The 11,755-nt window shown below is 39.9% G+C and overlaps 1 protein-coding gene across 1 annotated transcript; it reads left to right on the plus strand.

Moving 5' to 3' along the window:
- Positions 1-4,880: 4,880 nt before the first annotated feature.
- On the plus strand, positions 4,881-10,847 carry LOC310945140 (E3 ubiquitin-protein ligase RNF126-like; the record flags this gene model as incomplete). Its single annotated transcript, XM_083911151.1, has 9 exons — positions 4,881-4,955; positions 6,899-6,957; positions 7,867-7,927; positions 8,335-8,570; positions 8,688-8,756; positions 8,861-8,930; positions 9,096-9,189; positions 9,861-9,976; positions 10,097-10,847. 9 exons carry the CDS (start codon positions 4,881-4,883, stop codon positions 10,274-10,276), a joined length of 960 nt encoding a protein of 319 aa, XP_083767277.1. The 3' UTR covers positions 10,277-10,847.
- Between the last annotated feature and the right edge of the window lie 908 nt (positions 10,848-11,755).

An 11,755-nucleotide genomic window follows, 5' to 3' on the forward strand; every position in this document is an offset into this window, starting at 1 on the left:
TATCACCAGCTTCTTTTAGTTGGACAGCTAGTTGAATAGCCACTAGCAGCTAACTCACTCATCTGTTAAGAGATTCTCTGTTGTTGAAGTAGGACAGTAGTGTACCACAAATGAACTCAGGAGGACCATATGGTATCTATTCCCCCAGACTACAGAGCTGCACACCCTCTGAACACACTGCTGGTCAGATTAGAGGAGTAACTGCATCCAATGCATTGTGTTAATAGCTCTAGTGTTGCTTGGTGTGGACTGTGGGGGCCACAAGACATGCACACACTCACACATTGTCTGTACTCTATACACACAAAATATTCTAATAACGCATTCCCGAAACCCACAGACAGACAGACAGAACACACACACACACACACAAACACACACACACACACACAGAAGAAGTGAAAACAGATCCTCACCCACACACACCCAGACACAGATCCACAGAATGCATGCCAAATAAAATATTCTACACAGTCATCTTCTCATACATTTTTGGCCTCATTCCACACTCATCCACCTGCCGGGGAATTTCATGTGGAAATGTAAATGGCGCAGTTATTTCTATCAGGAATTAGTCTTGTTTCGTGTGGAGGTTTGTGGTTGGATTGGCTGGTATGTACAGCTAACGCAATGTCTTTTCAACATGCTATCTTTTGTGTCTTGTCCTTGTAATTTTCTCTGACTGTACATTGCATTGCATCATTCTGTTTTGTCACTGGTTGTCAGACTGTAGTATTAAACACATATTAGGCCATTCATTTAAATATATATTATAACCAGTAAGTGTAAAAGTCCACTGCGTGTTAGTGTTTGAGCTATATGCTAATGTTTAGCAAATATAATGTTCACCATCTTAGCTAATCGCATTAGCATGCTAACATTTGCTAATTAACTATAATCACAGATTCTGCCTTTAAATATACAGTAACCTGTGGCATGTGGTTAGGACGTCAGATACACGATATGGCGTTCAAGTGGTTAAGTTGTGAGAAAACACCAAGAACCCTCCTTAACATTACCATAGAAGCAGGGTTGGAAATGGCCTGCCAAACATGGTAAAATATGAAAGAGTGCTAGGTTTTCTTCACTCACCAGCCAAAAACAACAATGGTAATCTATTGGCTGGTAGATTTTAGATAAAACAGCTCATTTCAAACCAAGTCTAGAAACCACAGAGGCTGTCCATAGACTGTAACTGTCTAAATAGTCTATGAGGCTGACAAATAAGCAAGCTAGTGAGTGGGTAATATAAAGCGGGAAATGAAAAAGCATAATGAAAGAGGGAAAAGATAAGGCCTTTGGCAATATCAACAGTTTCTGCAGACATAATGAAAGTATGGAGCAAAACTCAATGGGCCTGCGATTACAATATATTAACTTACCAAACACATCTATCACTGCCCTAGCCTTTTCTGAAAATGTCAGCAAAAAGCAAAAAGAACCCCACTTTCGAGCTTGTGGATACCACAAGTGGGGTTAAAAGATGTTAAGCACTACGAATCTTCACAATCATCTTGTGACAAGTAAATGCAAATAGACAATAAAAGAGTGTGTTGATCTGAGTGCACTGTACATGATTAGGAGAGATAGGACTGCAGAGAACATCTGCAGTGAGTGATGTGACCACAAACACTCCACTACAACAAAGACACTTGAACCAGTTGCTATGTACGCATATGTTCCTCTAGCAACATCTATATTTTGTTAGCTGCCCAGTGATGTAATCCCAAACATTTATGTGCCGATGTAGTATCACAGGATTTTGTTCTGGAACACAAGCAGAGCAGAAAAACACTGGGGGACACCAGCTGCGATTCAAATGTGTATATACATGTTGGGGACATGTTACGTTTATTTTCTTAAAGACCGCTTTGTGCATCACTAATGTTGACCTTTACACCCTTTTAGCTGTTTCACCGAAGATCTTACAGTGTGTGTGTGTGTGTGTGTGTGTGTGTGTGTGTGTGTGTGTGTGTGTGTGTGTGTCTCTCTCTCTGATGCACAGCTCTTGTGGCACATGGCCTCAGAGTTGGTCTGGAGGGAGAGAAAGTCTTCGATGGCTGGGGACTAAAAACAAGTGACGCATGACTAAGAGGCCCAGGAAGTTCCAGCAGGCGGCTGTTATTGCTGAGTGTGTGGCCGTGTGTGACTATGTGTGTGTTGATGTGCATACGGGAGTGGGATTCGGAGGCCCAGAGGAACTGTGTGGGGCAATCCCGGCTGGAGTGTCTGGAAAAACTCTGGAGTGACAAAAGCAGCAGTGTCCCTTGCAGCGTATCTGTCTGCTGCCTTGGCTGCAACGCTTTATCGCCTCTTTGAGTGTAATAGAAATGAAACCGTACAAACTAGGCTGAGAAAACAACAAAAAACTGTACGTGGATGTATGTGTGGATTTGCACATGTGCAGTCTAAAAGCTACTTAATTACAGGAAGAAATACAATTAGTGACTTCCACCCCTTGCAGGGTTTTGCGGCATGTGTCTCAACCCACACCACAGCAAGAAAACCTTGAATATGCAGTATGTATACTTCCTCAAAAGCAGTGCAGTTCACTTGTACAACAATGTAACATATTCAAAACCCAGATTAGTATCTAAGACTACATGATGTGGAAGGTCACGCTGTCTGGCAGAGCTGTTTTCTGCTGCTCACATGATCCGTCTCTGACCCGAAGTCACTCACTTCCCACACTGCATTGCTACAATGAGCATTCGACTGGGATGGTGGTGACGCACTGGGCGCAGAAACAATAGCTTACCTCAGCCAGGCAGACATAGCAAACCTCAATGCTATCAGACCCTCTCTAATCTCAGCCCATGGGACAGTCACATCTTTCCTGCTCCCACATGGGCAGATCAGACATAACGCCGGCCTAGAGAGGACATTAGGACCTAACTAGGTTACATTGTGAGCTTTGCTGTGGGGAAACATCCAGTCTCTGAGTTATGAATGCCACGTAGGGAAATTAAACCATTCGGTTACTGAAATTTTATTTTACTCACAATTTTTCACTGATATTCCATTAGAATATGTGATAGAAAAGGTTTTTCTGCATAATAATAGGAACTGGTTGCATATGGGGCTATGCTCTCCTCAAGAGCATAAAACTTGACATTACTAAATCAAAATCAGGCCACACGATGTGAGAGATGTGATTGGCTGATGGGCAGTTGGATGGGAACTCCTACTCACTCTCAACATGTGTTGCCAAGCACCAGAGATACTCCAGAGTTGTGTGACATGTTTATAGCCATCAATCTGCAGTGCTGGTAATCGCATTGAGGATACCTGTGAAAAAAAATATTGAGGAATTTTTAATTTACAACTTTGAAAATAAAAACAGACCTGAAAACGAAATAAAATCAATAATTTCCCCCTCCAGTTCTTATGCAACTGAGTGATCTCTGAGGCCTTGACTGCTATCTCAGGGCCGCCAGATAGCCGCCAACAAGAACTTGGCTGTGTTCACATAAAATGAGAGAATGTCTTTCCCATGTGAGGGGCTATTTATTTACTATTTTATGTCTCAGATTTGACACTTGATAAAATGGTTCCAGCAACTACTGTCAAATTATCAAGGACAACACACAAATCCACCTTTGACGAGGTGCATTGCTCAAAAACAGATGCTACTTTTAAACACTTCAAGTATGTCTCAAGAAGTGGTTGACTGGAATCCAATGGAAAAAGTCAAATGTGTCAAAATAAATCCTGTGCAGTGCCATATTGCAAAAACACATCTCTGGTTTATATGTGTACAGGGAGAGCAGGGGGGTGGGGTGGGGTGGGGGGGCTTTGAACCTGCAGGGAAAAGACACGAGTTCAGTGGAGACACAGTGTGGCGATACATGATACAGATTTATTAGGGGGGACTTTGCATTGGTACGTGAGTATTAATTAAAGACACTTTACCATGTTTTTTTTAAATATAACATATAGCCTAATAATCTCATAGATTTCATAGGAAACTTACCAAGGCTGTATTATATCCTCAGTCTGCGGCTACAATGTGGAATACAGTAACACCTTTCAACAATTGATACACAAAGGCACCACCGTGTGGCAACATTCTGTAACACACATTTTTGTTAGTATCTGTCAAATGTATATATAATGTAGCATTAATAATTAAACTCTTCACGGTGGAATTCTTTTTTTAATTAATTTTGTTTACACCTATTTTAAAATAATTAGTTAATTGAATTTAGTTAATTAATTTTACATTAATCCTAATCTGTAATTCTATAATAACTAATGTTAAATCAATCCAGTAATGCTACACATTTTTATTTAGTAATTGAATACATTTTTATATTGTTTTGTAGTTTTTTTAACTCTTCATTTCATCATGTTTTCACCATACAATTATTTACACACACACACACACACACACACACACACACACACACACACACACACACACACACACACACACACACACACACACACACACACACAAACACACACACATACACACACACACACACACACACACACACCAAAATAGACAAGAATATGTACGCCTTTACAAATTCCAAATGTTTTCATTGCTTTACTGTTTTTAAGACCATGTAATGTTTGAAAATAATGTCCAAATATATTTCAACGGGTTGTAATTGTGTTTTATTTTAGACCATTTGCATTTTTGAATGAAGAATTTTACAAATAAAATATTTAGGTTCAAAATATTCCTTTTTTTTAATTTATTCTTTTACAATCGAAGTCATTCTTGTGACAAAATAACACAATATCTCTTTTTCCTAAAAATATTGTTTTTGTTGCACATTTACAGGGTCGTCGTATTTTCTCGGAGGTTATGGGGTTTGACCCTCTCGGTGCTCCGTAGTCCTTCATCTACTCTACCTGCTTAGTGGTTAAAGATGGCTGAAGCTCCTCCATGGCCCAGCCGGTTCTTCTGTCACAGATGCTCCGCAGAGATTAGCCCTCGGCTTCCCGTGAGTACTGTGGATACAAAGAACAGATAGAGACAGTTGTACAAATAGAAAATACAGTGGTGTTGTTGTTACTTGAGTATAAATCGTTGTAGCAGCGGGGGCAGCAGTTAGCATGCTAACAGTGTTAGCTGCCTGTTCCCGTTTATCTTTCTTACCCAGAGTTAGCTATCTTGTTATCCCTGTAGTGGATCCATCAGCACACAGACACGAACTGCGTGATAAGTATACCACTGCTACTTTGTCATGAGATGTTTTTAACAACTGTTGGCTGGATCATTTGTTCATTTCTGTGCGTTTTTACGGGGTTTGTTAGCCTTAAACTGTTAACGTTGGCTGACGTCATTCACCACCAACAACGGTTAACTGCAATACGGATGACGTCAGATACGATGCTATATACATTTTTACATATATATATTTTTTTCTTAACAAGCCCACAATATTATTTGCAAAGTTTTACATTCATACATGTAAATGTCCAACAAAAAGCCAGTGAAACTGTAAAATTATAATTATTTAATTTATTTATTTTAAATTCCTTTCTGTATAATTTTTTATATACTCAAATTAAGTGATGTTTTTTTTTTTTTTACTCATTTGCAACGAGTACCAAGTTGAAATAAAATGTTTTAAACAAACAAAATAATATGGATGACGTCTAGCCGTAAAGTTAATTATCGACTAGAGGTATTTCCATATTGGTGAAACTCTGTTAAAACTTGTCAGACATTGTGCACTAACGTAGATTATTAATCGCTTATGTGAATGATTCAGCAGCAACAATGCCACTGTATCCTTTTCTAGTTTTGCCATTCACTAAAACACACAGGTGGCATGCCTGCCTGTCACAGGCTAGAATGATCTGTCATAGAGCTAGAGCTTCACAATGTACATGATCAGCCACAGGTTTCTGTAGGTTGCTGGTAATGGCGTATGTTACATGCACACCTGTGCCATTGCTGTTTTATTATTGTTTATAATAACCTGTACCTTAGTTCAATTACATTTTGCCACATAAAACATGGAAAATACAGCCGATTCACACATTGTTTCTCTCTGTGTCACGGTTTAAAAGCAACACAAGGACTAAAACATCCGTATATTCACACGCACTGTGTAAAAATGGTGTACAGAAACACTGCATGTGTGTGTGTGTGTTTTGAACATCAGGTTGCTGTAAGGTGTTCAGTAGTCTGATAGTCTGGAGGTAGAAAACTGTAGCTCATTCAGGTGGTGTTGGGCTTTATTTATTTATTTACCTTTATTTTATTCGGGTAGAGGACCCTGAGAGCAATGCTCTCTTTTTCAGGAACGCACTGATCGCATTCACACAGTTACACATTCACACCTGGAACCACTGCTGTAGTATCCACTGCCTGAAGTCAACACATCTATCGGTGGATGTCCGGAATGGAGAAGAAAGAGACCCAGATGGTCTCCTCAGTTGCCCTTGGTGTTTGCTGAATGGGCTAGCATATCATATCCTAGTTCTCTTATCAAATAGTGACGCAGCTTTAAACAGTTTCCTAATCGTCGGTGCTGAGGATAGGGTACTCAGATTACTCAGATTATTGTTATTCCAGGAAAGGATTATCAGCAATATTTTCTGGAAGAAATTTTGTGTTTTGTTCGCTACAACGTATGTGACAATTTTGTTAGACCTCCAAACACTAAACATTGCTTTTCGAGATTAGAGCTACCTTTAGTCATATGAGAAGGAATACCAGTCTGTCTTCATATCCCATTGTCCAGCTGTACCATCAGTAGTCGTGTTTGACATCTCAATTGTAGTTTACACTTGCCACACACTGACACACTAGAAAGAGGAGACATTTCTAAGTCACTGGTTTAAATAAGAAGTGATGCAACTGTTTGTAATAGATATTTACATTTGTTACTAAGACTCTAATGTGCAGATCTTTACTATCTTTGTTTATTTACAGGAGTACACATGTCCAAGATGTGATTCAGGGTTTATTGAGGAACTGCTGGAGGAAAGAAGGTGTGTATAAATTGTATACTATATTAAATACCGTTTACCTAATCAAAGCAGCATTTTTATGGCTGTAACTATTAAGGGTCTTTTACACCACCGCAGAGTAACTTGCTGCCTCCTGTCATTTCAGTGAGGCAGAGGAGAAGCTTCTTTTGATCACACAGTTAGTGGTATGAAGCAGTTGCCGCCCACGCTAACGTGCGCAGATTTTTCTCTGTTGCCCAGAGTTCACCATGCTGAACTTCTGGCAGTCATCGCCCAGTTGCAGGAGCTGCTTTTAAAAACACTTTGCATCCTTGGGAAACACTCTGGAAGGTAGGCGGCTGTCAGGGCGGTTGCCGCACACATTTGTTAAAGCAGCTCTGTAGCGTTATCAGGAGACCGCCACCATTTATTACTGACAACAAAATAACTCAGTCTTTTTAAAGGAAATTATTTTGTTTTCTTTAAATTGTGTCTTATCTTTATACTTTTGGCCACCATCCCTAACAGTTATGTTACTCACTGACATTCACTGGAGTTAAATTCCTTGAGTCCAGACCTACAATAGCTGACATTTAGTATAAAAGCATCCTGCAAAAATTTGCTTAAAAGGGCAAAAAACGCGAGCTTTGCCTCTGTTCTTTCTGCTACAAAGTCAGACGTGATGCCGTCTTTGTCTCCATACATGATTCTGTGCTTCCTTGGTCAGTTTAATGTTGTATTACTGTCCCTTTTATCATGATTTTCAAGGTGTTGCAATTCAAACTGGGATCACAACAGCTACATTTCATGTGAAATCAGAAGGGGAAGATATACGGCATATAAAAACTTGATCTCATGATTGGGAATGATGGAATCTATTGATGCATGGTGGTTAAAATGGAAATTTTCGAGTCGAGACATGACTTTGTCAACTACTTGTCCCCTCTTTAGTGCTGACAATGGCTCAATGTCTACCATCTCCAGCGGCCCCCCGAACCAGCAACCATTTGAGGTTTCTAACCCATTCTTTTTTCTCACCCCACCACACAACCTTTTTTCTCTCCTACGACATTGTTGCATCATTGTGTCAGAATCTCCTGAAATAGTTTCCATTGGTATTTTTTGCTGATCTAGCACTGCACATGATGGAAGTCACCTCAGGGTTGACACTTCTGCTTTTATAACAGGGCATAGTCTTGCGCTGTATGGTAATATAATATTGAACGTTTGGGCTGTTTTAACTTCTAACAGTCTTAGCCTTATATTTCAATTATTATAGTGCTGTCAGATAACCTCTTACATTCAAATATGTGGGCTCCGATGATGCTGTACCTCATTAAGCAGGGTGATTTGTTATGCCAGCATGCATTTTCCTTCACCCGGCAGCCAACAAAACTCTTTCTCCTGTTTTTCTCCCAGAGTGCCGACCAGCACTTGTTTACATTCCCTTCGGGCTACGGTCAGTTTTCTCTGGGTGTCTTTGACGACCGCTTCGACTTCGGGGCTGGACTGGGAACAGAGGACAACAGGGATGCTGAAAACAGGCGAGAAAGGGAAACGGCATCCCGGCAACGCTATGGTGCCAGGCAACCGAGGAGTCGTCATGGTTCAAGGCGACAAGCAGGGAGGCACGAGGGAGTTCCCACTTTAGAGGGGTGAGGAGTACAGATGAGTGGGACTTAAGTCATTCCTTAATAGCGTAACACTTTTTTCACTTTTGCTCATTTCTCCCTCACTACATCTTCATCATCCCTTTATCCTCTCTTTTGTAGAATAATTCAGCAACTAGTGAATGGAATAATTGCACCCACTGCGATGCCAAATATCGGTGTTGGTCCCTGGTAAGTGTCTGGAACAGAGCCATATTGAACCGGAAAACAAATTCTCAACAAAATGGAGTCTAGGTGTATCCTAACTGTTCTAATGTTTAAATATTTTCTTAAAGGGGTGTTCTTCACTCAAGTCCTATGGATTATGCCTGGGGTGCTAATGGACTAGATGCAATTATAACTCAGGTACTGTGCCGAAACCTTTACGTGTTTTAAAGTGCTTTCTGTTCTTGTTCACACAGTAGGTTTTTAATCTTTTGAATAAAACAGTTTTAGAAGTACATGCCGTCATTTGCATACAAATGTGCATTTGATTAAATCAAATTTCTGTCTTTTATCTTTTGTCTTTAGTTATTAAACCAGTTTGAGAACACGGGACCTCCGCCTGCTGATAGGGATAAAATTAAAACTCTTCCTACAGTACAGGTTACAGAAGAACATGTTGGTAAGTGAACTCCTAACAAAGTGGAATAGTTTTTTTATGATTTCTTTTTTCTTATGATATCTTTGATATACTGTATTATGTGCACATGAGAATGTTTATAATGGTTATTCTAAAGGGACACATCACTTTTCCAACCCTGCTATTATAGTTTTTCATTTTTTTAAATTAATTTTCAGAAATTTTGAAGAAAAAAAAAATCACTTGAATGTTGTAAGGCAAAATGCTCCTGTATGTAATATAATTTCAGGCTGTAAAACAACAAAAAATTGACTATTTCAGAGGGGTATCATGACTTTCTAAATTTGACTTGATATATTGGCTATTTTCTCGCATGAAATATTGCAGAAACACATTTTAATTTACTATTTAGCTTTACTTTGAAAACATTTGTGACCAGACCGCCCTTATTTTTCACGAAGCAAGCACCACTGTCGATGGGATTAGTTGTAGGTCACGTTTCATTGCTGTGATTGGCTGTAGGTCTATCCATTTGTGGCAACATTGATAACGCCCCTTGGAGACTGAATATTAACTGAGAGGACCAAGACCAGTACACATTTGCAATAATTTGTAAACCTATAATCCAAACCCACTTGACAGGTTATATAGTCATGGTTATCATATTTACTTCTCTTTTTTTATTTTCATTTTTAACACGTCCTGTCTTTCAGCTTCAGGGCTGGAATGTCCAGTATGTAAAGAAGATTACAGCGTTGGAGAAAATGTGAGGCAGCTCCCATGCAATCACATGTTCCACAACGATTGCATAGTCCCCTGGCTGGAACAGGTATTAAACATCAGCTATCTAATGCCCCACACACTTATATTCACTATTTGCTATCTGAAACTATGAAATTTGGAAGCATCAGTAGTGAAAATTCTTCCTTTTCTCACTTTTTCTCTCCAGCATGACACTTGTCCAGTATGCAGGAAAAGCTTGAGTGGACAGAACACAGCAATGAACCCTCCAGAACTATCAGGGATGAACTTTACCTCCTCCTCTTCCTCCTCCTCATCCTCTTCATCGTCCTCTACCCCTCAGTCCTCAAGTTCGACCAGCAATGAGAACTCCACTGATAACTCATAGAGAACCATTGTCCTTATTACCCTATGAGCCGTTTATAGCTCCTAGGCTGCTGTACTTCAGAGCGGTGACCTCCAGTCTCTCCCTGCTGTGGAGTAGAGACCTGAGTGCATCTCACCAGAAGCACTCAAGCCTGATTCAGGGGTAAGTGATACACGAGGTCCATGCATTTCTGCCCGTCCCGTTGCTCCCACCTTCATCAGGGATCTGAACAAAGGAAGGGCGGAGGCCGGGGGTACAGCTTCTGTCAGGGAGGATGTGGAGACGCATGGGAACTTCAAGAGGCTCCGTCTGCCTGAATCACCTCATGCAGGAAGAGAAAACAAAGGAATCCAAAGGTAGATGACTTGGGACAAGAAGACAGTCGCTGTTCTTTTTCTTTTCTTTTTTAATCTGAAGGCTTGTATGATTTATAATGACCCACTTTTGCCAGTGAAGCAAACATAAATGTACAGTTATTCCCTTTATAGGTAAAATTCATATCTCGCAGATAAAATGACCCAAAGTAGTACTTTAGTACACTGTCAAAGTGTGCACTTAAGTTTATTCATGGTTTAGAGCAGGGGTGTCAAACCGATCCAGTAAAGGGCCGTGTGGCTGCACGGTTTCCAACCAATCAAAAACAAAAGTTCTTGCTTGGTTGGAATGAAAACCTGCAGCCACACGGCCCTTTGCTGGATCAGTTTGACACCCATGGTTTAGAGTGATACTACATGTGATTCCTTTTGTTCTCAGAACAAAATTCCAATTTAAAAATGATTTTATCGTCCAGATCCACTTACAGATTGCCTGACACCACGACAGGTACCGTTGTTTGCACTTAAAATGATGTGCCACATTGCAGTAATTGTGTGCTGTTTGGATGATGTGGATAATCATTACTAAATTACACACATAAGGATCTTGTTATGTTATCTGCAAGCCTCGAACCCTTAGAAATATTTTAGTGCATTTAACTTAAAGGTTAATATTTTCTAAAGTTGCCAGTTAAACTATTGATTCGCAGTATGATCATGTCCAAAAAAAAGAACTGATATGAAAATAAAGCTTTTTGGGTGCGACTACTCAATTATGTAACGCATTGTGCGTGTGTGTGTATATATACACAGTATATTTTATATTCTCTGAAAGTCTTATTGTGAGTAGCAGTAGTCATAAAATTGATTTAAAGATGATCCGTGGTGAAATCAAACTGACAGTAACTAAGTACAAACGACGTCTGTTTGCTGCTCTAGTGTGGGGTTCTGGGGTTAGACACTAGATGGGGGTGCAGTAAAAGGAACAGGGCATTTTCCAATATGTAGTCATTGGTACATCAAAGAAGCTATCTTGGAACACAAAAACAGTCACCTGTTTGTCCCTTTACCAAGGCATGTGATGAGCTGTGCTGGCCTGTTCCCCAGTTTAAATGAGTTTAGACTAATATCCTCTCTCAGGCTCTACAAAAAAAACAAGCATCAACCAGGGAACAATAACATAATT

This window comes from Echiichthys vipera (assembly GCF_963691815.1).
Source record: "Echiichthys vipera genome assembly, chromosome: 3".
Classification (NCBI taxonomy): domain Eukaryota; kingdom Metazoa; phylum Chordata; class Actinopteri; order Perciformes; family Trachinidae; genus Echiichthys; species Echiichthys vipera.